The sequence below is a fragment of the Mobula birostris genome, chromosome 2 (assembly GCF_030028105.1).
Source record: "Mobula birostris isolate sMobBir1 chromosome 2, sMobBir1.hap1, whole genome shotgun sequence".
Taxonomy (NCBI): Eukaryota; Metazoa; Chordata; class Chondrichthyes; order Myliobatiformes; family Myliobatidae; genus Mobula; species Mobula birostris.
Window position 1 is genome coordinate 133,977,885 of NC_092371.1, and position 12,391 is coordinate 133,990,275.

The 12,391-nt window shown below is 42.0% G+C and overlaps 1 protein-coding gene across 1 annotated transcript in view; it reads right to left on the reverse strand.

The window, feature by feature from the left end:
- Positions 1-12,391, reverse strand: part of LOC140210901 (dynein axonemal heavy chain 8-like) — a 1,093,299-nt gene that overhangs the window by 794,479 nt on the left and 286,429 nt on the right. The window contains exons 24-25 of the mRNA XM_072280167.1: positions 8,420-8,520; positions 223-304 (exon numbers count right to left, since the gene is read on the reverse strand). Of these exons, the coding sequence (XP_072136268.1) occupies positions 223-304; positions 8,420-8,520 (183 nt within the window). The remainder of the gene's footprint in view (positions 1-222; positions 305-8,419; positions 8,521-12,391) is intronic.

The following is a 12,391-nucleotide window of genomic DNA, read 5'->3' on the forward strand; positions in this document are numbered from 1 at the left end:
TCATTGCTATAGTAAATTCCCATAAACTAATGCTATCCTCTCCTGTGCTGATCTGAATTTTGTGTTCTACATTAGAGTGCCTCTTTGAGGAAGGTAACTTAATGATTCTAACCTCTTCACAGGTTATTAATATACAGATATCAAAACTGATAAAAATAAATTTAACTATGATTGTACTCTAAAATCTTCAAAATGTCAAAATATATTGCAGCATTAACATACCACATTTGGAATTGCCAAATGCACTTCAGACTTCAGAAAGGGAGGAAAATCATCAATGTTATTTGTGAAGCCATATTCTCTTCTGTTTGATGCACTGAATCAAATAAAACACATACACATAAATTAAACAATGAAAAGGAATAAAGGAATGTGACAAGCAACAATATTTTTATTAATGTGATGTTTTCTCAAAATCATTTTCCAAAAATTACACTTCCACTAGGAAAATGCATACAGTTGGATTTTCAATAATACCATTGCTACTTTTGAGGAAGCAGATCAAAAATAACAAAACAGCAATGGAATAAGATTTTAAAGAAAAACTTTAACCAATGTCTTTGAGTGACAAGAAACTAGAGGAACTCAGTCAAATAAAATCAGTGGGGAAGAGGGATTGTTGACATTCTGGGTTGAAACACTACATCAGGATTGAGAGTGGAGAGGGAAGACAGTGAGGACAAAGAGAGAGCAAACGATGCATTTTTGGGAAAACTATAAAAATACAAACTTGTCTTGGACTTGAGCTTTGTGTTTGAGTATTTCAATATCTGCTTTTATAAACATAAGATTATTGCCCTTTTGTTAATTATTATTGATTTTACCTTTCTCGTAGTGCAGTATAAACTGATATGTAATTTCTTATCTTACATTTTTGTCAGCTATTTGTAGTTAACCACTTTCAAACCTAACATAAAATTTTGATTGTTATTAGGCATATTCTAGCCAATAAGTTTCATCTTTATACACTTAAAATGAATTTTAGAATATTCATAGAATCATACAATTCAGAAGGAAACAAGTTAGTCCTTGTATTGCAAAAGCATTGTATGATGCTTTTTGTTTGAATTAACCATTGTGTTTTGTCTTTCCTATATTCAAGAAAATTGCTCAACCTTAAGTACTGAATCTCAGATCACCATTACTTGGGGAACAAAATTACAATGTTATTTCAGGAACAAGTTTGTAGCCAAAAATATTTCCTGTCATCACCTCTCTAGATTTTTTGCCCTGACCCTCAATGCAGACATCATGAGGTCCCTAGAGAGGCTGATACTGGCTCCCCTCTGACCCCTGGTCAGATCAGCCTCGATCCCCTGCAGTCTGCCTACCATGAGCACACTGGAGTCAATGATGTTGTCATCTACCTGCTGAACAGAGCCTAGTTCCATTTCGATAAGCAGCGCAGCACATTGAGGATCATGCCATACAGCCTTCATCGCTAAGAGAAAATCTCTGTTCAATGCAGATTGGCACTTCCATTGTATCCTGGATAATGGACTATCTGCCTGGTAGATCACAGTTTGTGTGGCTTCAGAACTATGTGTCAGACATGGCTATAAGCAGCACTGGAGCCCCACAGAGGATGGTATTGGCTCTCTTCCTGTATACCCTGTAGACCTCGGACTTTAGATAGAACACTGTGTTACATCATCTGCAGAAATTCTCTGAAGACTCAGCAATAGTTGGGTGTATAAAGGGAGGATGGGAGGACCCTGGTGGAGGACTTTCTCCAATGGTGCAAGCTGAATCATCTGCAGCTCAACATCAAAGGAGATGGTGGTGGACTTTAGGAAGACTAAGCCGGCATTGCTCCCTGTTACTATTGATGGTGACGACGTGGTTGTGTTGAGGACCTTCACATACCTGGTGGTGCACTAGATGACAGATTTGAGTGGAGTACTAACACAGAGGCTGTGTTCAAGAAGGGTCGGAGTCGCCTCTACCTCCTGATGAGACTGAGGTCCTCTGGAGTATGCAGGCCTCTCCTTCACATGTTCTACCAGTCATTGTCACCAGTACAATCTTCTATGCAGTGGTGCGCTGAGGCAATGGCATCAACACAAATGATACCAACAGGCTCAATAAACTGCTTAGAACAATGGCTCTGTTATAGGAGTCAAACTGGACACACTGGAGGCTGTGGTAGAACAAAGGATAGAAACATAGAAAACCTACAGCACAATACAGGCCCTTCGGCCCACAAAGCTGTGCCGAACATGTACTTACCTTAGAAATTACTTAGGCTTACCCACAGCCCTCTATTTTTCTAAGCTCCATGTACCTGTCCAGGGGCCTCTTAAAAGACCCTATCATATCCATATCCACCACCATCGCTGGCAGCCCATTCCATGCACACACCACTCTGCATAAAAAAATTTACCCCTGATAGCTCCTTTGTACCTACTTCCAAGCCCCTTAAAACTCTGCCCACTCATGCTAGCCATCTCAGCCTTGGGAAAAAGCCTCTGACTATCCACAAAATCAATGCCTCCCATCATCTTATACACCTCTATCAGGTCACCTCTCTTCCTCCGTCGCTCCAAGGGAAAAAGGCCAAGTTCACTCAACCTATTCTCATAAGGCATGCTCCCCAATCCAGGTAACATCCTTGTAAATCTCCTCTGCACCCTTTCTATGCTTTCCATATCCTTCCTGTAGTGAGGTGACCAGAACTGAGCACAGTACTCCAAGTGGGGTCTGACCAGGGTCCTATATAGCTGCAACATTACCTCTCGGCTCCTACACTCAATCCCACGATTGATGAAGGCCAATGCACTGTATGCTTTCTTAACCACAGAATCAACCTGCGCAGCAGCTTTGTGTGTCCTATGGACTTTGACCCCAAGATCTCTCTGATCCTCCACACTGCCAGGAGTCTTACCATTAATACTATTTTCTGCCATCATATTTGATCTACCAAAATGAACCACCTCATACTTAGCTGGGTTGAACTCCAGCTGCCACTTCTCAGCCCAATTCTGCATCCTATCGATGTACCGCTGTAACCTCTGAGAGCCCTCCACACTCTCCACAACACCCACAACCTTTGTGTCATCTACCCGATCCGTCCACTTCCTCATCCAGGTCATTTATAAAAATCACGAAGAGTAGGGGTCTCAGAACAGATCTCTGAGGCACACTACTTGTCACCAACCTCCATGCAGAATATGACCCATCTACAACCACTCTTCGCCTTCTATGTGCAAGCCAGTTCTGGATCCACAAAGCAATGTCCCCTCAGATCCCATGCCTCCTTACTTTCTCAATAAGCCTTGCATGGTGTACCTTGTCAAATGCCTTGCTGAAATCCATGTACACTACATCTACTGCTTTACCTTTATCAATGTGTTTAGTCACATCCTCAAAAAATTCAATCAGGTTCGTAAGGCATGACCTGCCTTTGACAAAGCCATGCTGACTATTCCTAATCATATTACGCCTCTCCAAATGTTCATAAATCCTGCCTCTCAGGATCTTCTCCATCAACTTACCCACCACTGAAGTAAGGATGCTATGGAAAATCCTGGCAATTCTGGAGAATGTTTCTCACCCTCTGCATGCCACCTTGGCTGAACAGAGAAGCACTTTTAGTAATAGACTAAGACAACTGTGCTGCTCCAAAGAGCACTATATGAAGTAATTTTTACCCTTGGCCATTAGGCTATTGTGCTCATTAGGCTCTATAATGAGTCAACCTATAGCCGTGGAAATGATGACCCCCTCCTGTTTGAGGTAACTTATTTTTTATTCTTTCTTACTTCTCTTCTGATATATTTACATTTGTATATCTGTGCACTTGCAATGTTATGGTGATGCTATAATTTCTTTGAGATCAATAAAGTATCTATCTATCTATCTATTTATCCATGAAACAATTATAACTTTATGGCCTGTGGTTAGTGACCTTCTCACCAGATGGAACAAACTCTCCCTACCAGACTTCTGATGCTCTTAAATATCTAGTTTAGTCACTTCTTAACCTTAGAAACATAAACAAAGAAAAATGAAGCAGACCCCTTAACCCTTTCAGCCTGCTCTACCATTCAATAGAATCTTGAATAATCCTCTATCTTAACTCCTACTCTTTCTCTACACTTCCTACTGTATAAGTTGATCTATATCCTTCTTAAATATATTCACCAACTTCGTCTCCTTTTGTGAGATATTTCCACAAGTTCATCCCCTACCTTTGATGAAACAAATTTCTTCTCAAGTCCATACTAAATGTCTCACCCTATATGCCAAGATTATTTCCTTTAAACTGGATGCCGTAGCTAGGGGAAACAACCTCCAGTTCTATAAATACCTCCAATTTCTTCCAGCATCTACAGATCAACAGTCACTAGTCAGCGAACCTTGATGCCTTCCCAATCATTGTGGGGGACTTCAACCAGGCCAGTTTGAGGAAGTCTCTGACACACCACCACTATATCATTTCTTCCAGCATTTCATTTCTGAAATTAGAAGAGCCAACACACTTGTTCACTGTTACACCACCGTCAAGAACGCTTACCTTGTCATCCAATGCCCACATTTGGCCAGTTTGATCAGCTGACTGTACTTCTTATCACAGCATATAGGCAGAAGCTGAGGACAACTGCACCAATGGTGAGGATCGTGAGAGTATTATCAAGGAAAGCAGAGGAGCGTTTACAGAACTGCCTTGGATCTGCAGACTGTACTATATTCAGGGATTCATTTTCAGATCTAAATGAATATGCCATAATCATTACTGACTTCATTAACACCTGTGTAGATAAGCATGTGCCTTCAAGAACATAATGAACATACCAAAACTAAAAGCCCTGCATGAACCAGAAGATCAACATTCTGCTGAAGGCTTGATCTGTGGTATTCAGGACCAGCCATTCAGAACCCTACAAGATGTCCAAGTACAATCTACAGAATGCAATCATGAGAGGGGAAAAGGCAATTCTATGTCAAGTTAGAGACACAATCAGATGCACAACAACTGTAGCAGGGTTTGCATGTTATTAGTTCCTCTAAGACAAAACGTAACAGCATAAGTGATGCTTTGTTCCTCAATAAAATCAATGTATTTTATGCATTGAATGAAAAAAAACACCTGTGCAAATCCCTTTAGCATCTTGTGACCCTGTGATCTCTATTTTGGAGGCTAATGTCAGAGCTCCTTCAAGAGGGTGAATCCTCGCAAGGCATCTGCCACAACAGTGTACCTGACAGGGTACCGAAAACCAGTGCTGACTAACTGGCTGGAAAATTCGAGGATATCTTCAACTTCTTAATGCTGCAGCAGGATTTTTACACCTGCTTCAAAAGGGTAACGATCACACTGATGTCCAAGAAATGCAATATGATTTGCCTCAACGATGGTCTCCTGGTTACCCTCACATCTACTGTGATGAAGTGATTTGAAGGGTCAGCCATGGCTAGAATTAAATCCTGCCTGACCAAGAACGTGCATCAGTGCAATTTACCTATCATCACAAAGGTATAGTTCAGATGCAATCTCACTGGCTCTCCATTTGGCTTTGGAGCACCAGGACTACAGCAATACATTCGTAAGACAGCTATTCATCATTTAAACTCATGTTCAACAATATCATCCTATCACTTCTAATTGACAACCTTAAAACCTGGACCTTTGAACCAACTCTTTAACGGAATCCTTGACTACCTCAACAAGAGACCACAGTCAATGCATATAAGTAATAACATTGTCTCTTCACTGATAATCAAACAGGCACAGCTCAAGGATGGGTGTTTAGCCTACTGCTCTGTTCTGCATACACTCAGGACCCTACTGTTTGGCTTGGCACACCTCAAACACCATCTATAAATTCACCCATGGCACCACTGTTGGCAGAACCTTAGAGGTCAACGAGGAAGCATATAGGAGAGAGATAGATCAGCTGGTTGAATGGTGTCACCACAACAACCTTGCCCTCAACATCAGTAAGACCAAGGAATTGATTGTGGACTTTAGGAAGGGGAAGTTGGGAGAATATACTCCAGTCTTCATTGATGGTTCAGTGGTTGAAACTGTAAGCAGCTTCAAGTTACTTTGTATTAACCTCTCAGAGGATTTATCCTGAGCCCAACACATTTTTACAATCATGAAAAGGCACAAAAGTGACTATACTTCATTAGGAGTTTGAAGAGATTTGGTATGTCACCAAAGACTCGAGCAAATTTCAACACATGTATGATGAAAAGATTATTCTGAGTAGTTGCATCACTGCCTGGTATGGAGGCTCCAAGATGCAGGATGGAAAGAGACTGAAGAGGGTTGTAGATTCTGACAGCTCCATCACAGGCACATCCCTCACCACCATTGAGGATTATCTTCAAAAGGCAATGTTTCAATAAGATGGCGTCCTTCATTAAGGACTCTCACCAGGAAGGACATAACTTCTGATTATTAATACAATGGGGGAGGAGGAACAGGAGCCTGATGACCTACACTCAACTTTTTATGATCAGCTTCTTCCTCACCACTATCAGATTTATGAATAGACCAGGAACTCATGAACACTCTCTCACTATTTATCTTTTGTACCATCAATCTATTCATCCATCTATCTATCCACTACTCAGGCACCCATTCTTTAGTGCGGATACAATGGCCTGTTTTACTGCATGTCATATGAATCTTTCACTCTGTTACTTTACTTTTCAACATGATTTCAATCCTGCAGTGATCTCTCCAGACAATATCTTTTTCACAAGTATCTTGATCCTGCAACAATGCCACATCTGCTTCATTTGCTGATGCGCATCAAAATAAGCCATCATTCAGACTGTACTGGCAGAAATCCACATGGTCAGAACTAGAAATCTATGACTGGAAAAATAACCTTAATATTCTATTTATGTCATGGAAAATATATTAAGCATTAATATTTCCTATTTGCATTACTGTCATGATTTCATGTATTTTTCTACTCATTATAATGTAGTTTTATCACAGCATTTAGCTCCGCATTAAATACTTCTGGATCTTCTCAGCACACTATAGGCTTTGGCCAAAATATTGGCTTAATTTCTCCCAACAAAGTCTTGTTTGCATTTAACAAGATAAGCAGGGGGTGTAAAATGTTGAAATTGGTACATTATTGTCACATAAACCAAGGTACACTGAACAATTTTGTTTTGCATGCTATTCATACAATCCATTTCATTACAATAGTACATTCAAGTAGGGAAAACAATAAGATAATCTAGGATAAAGTGTTACATTTACAGAGTAAATGTAGAGCAAGCAGACAATAATTTGCAAGGCCAAAACAAGGGAAAGTGTTAAGTCAAGTCCATCTTATTGTAATGGGAACTATTTAATAGTCCTGCATAATTCATGTATCCAACAGCCTATTAAACACCACTATTGTATCTGCTTCCAGCACTACACTGAGCAGTCTGTTGCAGGCACCTATCTACCACTCTTTGTGTCAAAATAGCTAATGCACAACATCTTCTTTATCTTTTACCTTCTCATCTTTAAGGCATATCCTCTGGTATTTGAAATTTCTCTCCTGGGTAAAAGATTCTGTCTACGCTATCTGTGCCTCTCATACTATTATAAACATCTATCAGCTCTCTTTTCAGCCTTCAGTGCTCCAGAGAAAACATCCCAAAGTTTGTCCAACCTCACCTAGTTCACCTCATATCAATGCAGCATACTGGACAGTCCAGGTGAAGGGCCTTGGTGTAAAATGTTGACTGTCCATTTCTCTTAAAAGATACTGCCTAACCTGCTGAGTTCCTCCAACTTTTTTGTGTACTGCTCCAGATTCCAGCATCTGCTTGTCTCCTGTCAGTATCCAGGTAAACCTCTTTGTGCCCCTTCCAAAGCCTGCAAATCCTTTCTGTAATGTGGAAACCAGAACCTCGCACCATACTCCAAGTACAGCCCAATCAACTTCAGCTGATTTTATTCAGTCTTATTCTTAATACAGTGTAGTTTTACTCTATTGTGAACTGTCTTTGTCATTCAACAGCATGTAGTACAACTGCACTGGTTGCAATATGTTCCCACACTGAAAATGTGACAACAATTTAAAACCATTACCTTGGCTTATGTTATATCACGAGGGTTAGAAATACACTATCTGTTTGCAATTGTGTCAGTCATGGTAACTTCCCCAAAAGGCAGATTGCAAATTCATTGTTTTCACATCCAAAAAATTATTACTTAGCATTATGTGTGGAAGATTGACTGTTCTAAAATTTTAAAAATGCTCAAATCAGCTTTGATCAAGAACATCTGACCACCTTGCAACACAGGGAATAGACGTAATTTTCTTCTGATTAAACATGATGTTTTACAGTTTACACAAAGAACAGAATACCTTCAGTTTCTGTTCTGGATTTTCAACCTTTGTTCAGTTTATTTATTAATATTTGTAAAGAGAAGTGCAGCAAAAGCAATACTTACAAGAGGATTCTTCTTTTCAGAGTGTCCAATGTCAGAGATGTAGATTTCACTAAAGCATCGACTAGATGATGGGTAAAATATGCATAGAACTCCTTCACATCCTGGATCACATAAAACAGGTCAATAAAAACACAGTCCTAAAAGATGAAAATCCATCTCTTGATTAATAGTATTATATATGACTAAATATATGTTTATCAATTTTGATCAATGCTGTGGTGCTCCAGGAGCGTGGTCAACAGCTCACCCCAGCATTCATAGTGACCAACACTACTTATTGCTCTGGTTTTAAAATGCGCTGTCACCTTTGACCAGTTCTGAGCTGCGCTCACCTAGGGCTGACATACCCAGATTCAGCACGTCCCTTCATTGTTGACACAGGCGCCAGCAACAGGGGCTAGGTACAGTGCCATCACAGGAGGAGGACCAAGGAGAACATATTGTGGCATACTTCAGCCACACCTTGAGCTTCCCTGAACGGAACTATGGTGTCACCTGCCAGGAGTACCTGGCCGTGGTCCAGACCCTCCATCGCTTCTGCCCCTACCATTTCAGCCAACAGTTCCTGCTTTGTGGACCTGGCTGTTGAGTTTCTGCGGTCCTGGGGGCAGCTGGTACAGTGGCTGGAGGCTCTCCAGGACTACGATTTTGAGTTACAGCACCACCGCAATGCTGACACCCTCGCTCACTGTCCCTGTGAGGCCACTGAGTGTCCCTTACTGTTGTCTCCTTGAGGAACGGAACCAGGGGCAAGCGACAGAGGCAATGCCTCAGATTGGAGCCCACGGCAAGGCAGACTTCCCTACCATTGAACACCAGCAGCTGTGCAGAGAGCAGGAGAGTGATTCCGTGCTGGCCTGGGTGAGGCGATGGCTGAGCATGGGGCAGCGGCTGAAATGGGCTGGGGTCTCCTTTCTGGATTCAGAGACTAAAGCCCTATACTCTCAGTGAATCATGCTGGAGGTGCGTGATGTAACTTTGAGGCGCAGGTGTTCAGTGAGGTCTGCAGGCAGCTTGGAATCACCAAAACATTCACCTCCTTCACCTGCAAAGTGATGTGCTGGTGTAAAGTTTTAAATGCACCCTGGCTATGCAGCTTGCCATCCTCGTCAGCCAGCACCAGGGTGATTGGGATCAACACATACCCCTAGTATTGTGGGCATACCCAACAGCAGTTCAGGAGATTACCAGGTGTATGTCAGCTGTGCTCATGTTCAGGCAGGAGTTGCGCACACTGGTGGATCTGGTGTTTGGGCCTCCTTCCGGGCCAGAGGTTCCTGGGGAGGCTGCGTTGGAGTACCTGCAGCACCTCAGGGGGTGTCTGCAAGCTGTTCACAATGCGGCTCAGCAGAACCAAAGCACAACTAGCAGTCGCTATAAATAGGGTTATGTTCTCCGCAGTCAGGGACAGGACTTTACTGTGGGGGACCGAGTATGGGTCTACTGCCCCACCTGGAAGAAGGGACTATTCACCAAGCTTGGAAGCCACTGGAAGTGGTCAGGTAAGGTGCTCAACCGCATCTCTGATTTGGTATACCAGGTGCGGCCACCAGAACAGCAGAAGGTGGTTGTGCTGCACCAGGATCGGCTGGCACTGTATCAGCCCTCGGTCACCACCGACCCAGCGAGGCTGAGGGAAGGAAGTGACACTCTGGGTGCTCTGCCTCTTGCCTCACCAAACAGTGCTTTCCCTGAGGGGGCTACAGACACGGCCCAGGCAGCGGCAGCGCCATCACTGGGATTTTTGGACTTTGTTATGGGCCTGGGGTTGCTGGGGGCAGCTGAATCCTCAGGTGGGGGTAGTGCGGTGCTCCAGGAGCATGTTTTACAGCTCGTCCCAGCAGTCCTACTGGCCAGCACTACATATTATTCTTGTTTAAAATGCATTGGTGGTATGCGTGTTCAGTGGAACTATGGTGAGGTGTTCAAGTTCACTTATTGTTACATTTTAGCTCGAGTTATACAGTTGTTCACTGATATGTTGGTGTGCCACCCTGAATACAACTGAAGTGTGTAATAATCACCTGCCTTTTCTGTATGTGACTTGAGTTAGTTCTCACTGAGCTATTGCGCACTGTCTGTTATTGTGTTTGTCGCAGTAAAAATGGCAGTTGAGATAAATGCGTTTTTCTCATCTGTCATCATGGACCAAATGCTTGCCAAGATACAATAAATAAAGAAAATTGTAGAAATACACAAAAGGTCAAACTGGATCTGTGAGAGAAACATTCTGACAAAGGGTCCTCGACTTGAAATGTTAACTTAGTTTTTCTTCCCACAAATGTGGCCAACCCTGTTGGTATTATTACTTTTTTTTGCTTTTATTTTGGGTTATTGCAGTTCGTTTATTTTCACTGATTATTACAATCTTAGAATGACACTGTTCAACATATTCCACTAATTTCAATTCTGTGTTCTATCTAACTGCAGAAAAGGATGTAGGAAGTAATGAATGATGAAACAAGGGTGTTTAATAACAGCCATCTTTCTTATTAAAACACAGAAGATGACCATTTGTCTTACACCAATTGTCACAGAGTAAATGCATCAATCCTATTCCCTCTTCCTTACTTTATTGATAATTGTAATTGTGATGCAGCAGTACTGAACACTGTGCCAGCAGATTACAGTCAAAAAAAGACTATTGAAAGATTTGGTGAACGCAGCAGACCAGGCAGCATCTCTAGGAAGAGGTACAGTCGACGTTTCAGGCCGAGACCCTTCGTCAGGACCCTTCGTCTGAGGAATTCCTGTTGTTTTTGTTCTATTGAAAGATTTTCTAGTATTATTCAGATGTGATACACAACTGTTAGCTTTAATTGAAGCTTCTCTCATTTGACATTCTGCTTAAGTAAGTAAATGAGAGCATAAAACATTTAAATAGGAACAACCAAACAGCCACTCAAGACTGCTCCAATACTCAGTCAGAACCTGGCTAACCATAAAGGTCACAAACTTTCCTAACTAATCCAGATGTCCTTGATTCAAGATTCAAGATTGTTTATTGTCATTCTTCAGTACATAAGTATAAAGGACAGAATAGCAATCATATCGCTGTCCTTTATACTTATGTACTGAAGAATGACAATAAACAATCTTGAATGTTGAATCAAGGACTCGAGCAAATTTCAACACGTCTGATGAAGAGATCATTCCGAGTAGTTGCACCTTTGCCTGGTATGGAGGCTCCAATGTGCAGGATTGAAAGAGACTGAAGAGGATTGTAGACTCTGACAGCTCCATCACGGACACAGCCCTCACCACCATCAAGGATTATCTTCAAAAGGCGATGCCTCAATAAGGTGGCATCCTTTCTTAAGGACATCCACCAATAGCGATATGCTTTGCTCAGTAATACCATCGAGGAAAAGGTACAGGAGCCTGATGACCTGCACTGAACTTTTTAATGATCAGCTTCTTCCCTGCGCCATCAGATTTATGAATGGTCCATGAACTCATGAACACTCTCTATTTATCTTTTGTATCACCAATCTATTCATTCATCTATCTATCTTCTACTCAGGCACCATTCTTTAGTGTGGTTATAATAGCCTGTTTTACTGTTTGTTAAGCAACACACACAAAAAATGCTGGTGAATGCAGCAGGCTGGGCAGCATCTACAGGAAGAGGTACAGTCGACGTTTTGGGTCGGGACCTTTCGTCAAGACTAACTGAAAGAAGAGACAGCAAGAGATTTGAAAGTGGAAGGGGGAGGGGAGATCCAAAATGATAGGAGGAGACAGGAGGGGAGGGGTGGATCTAAGAGCTGGAGAAGGGAGAGGATCATGGGAGGGGAAGCCTGGGGAGAAAGAGAAGGGGGGAGGGGAGCCCAGAGGGTGGAGAGCAGGCAAGGAGTTATGGTGAGAAGATCCACCCCTCCCCTCCTGTCTCATAACTCCTAAAGTTCAAAGTTCAAAGTAAAATTTATTATCAGAGTACATACATGTCACCACATACAACCAAGATTTTTT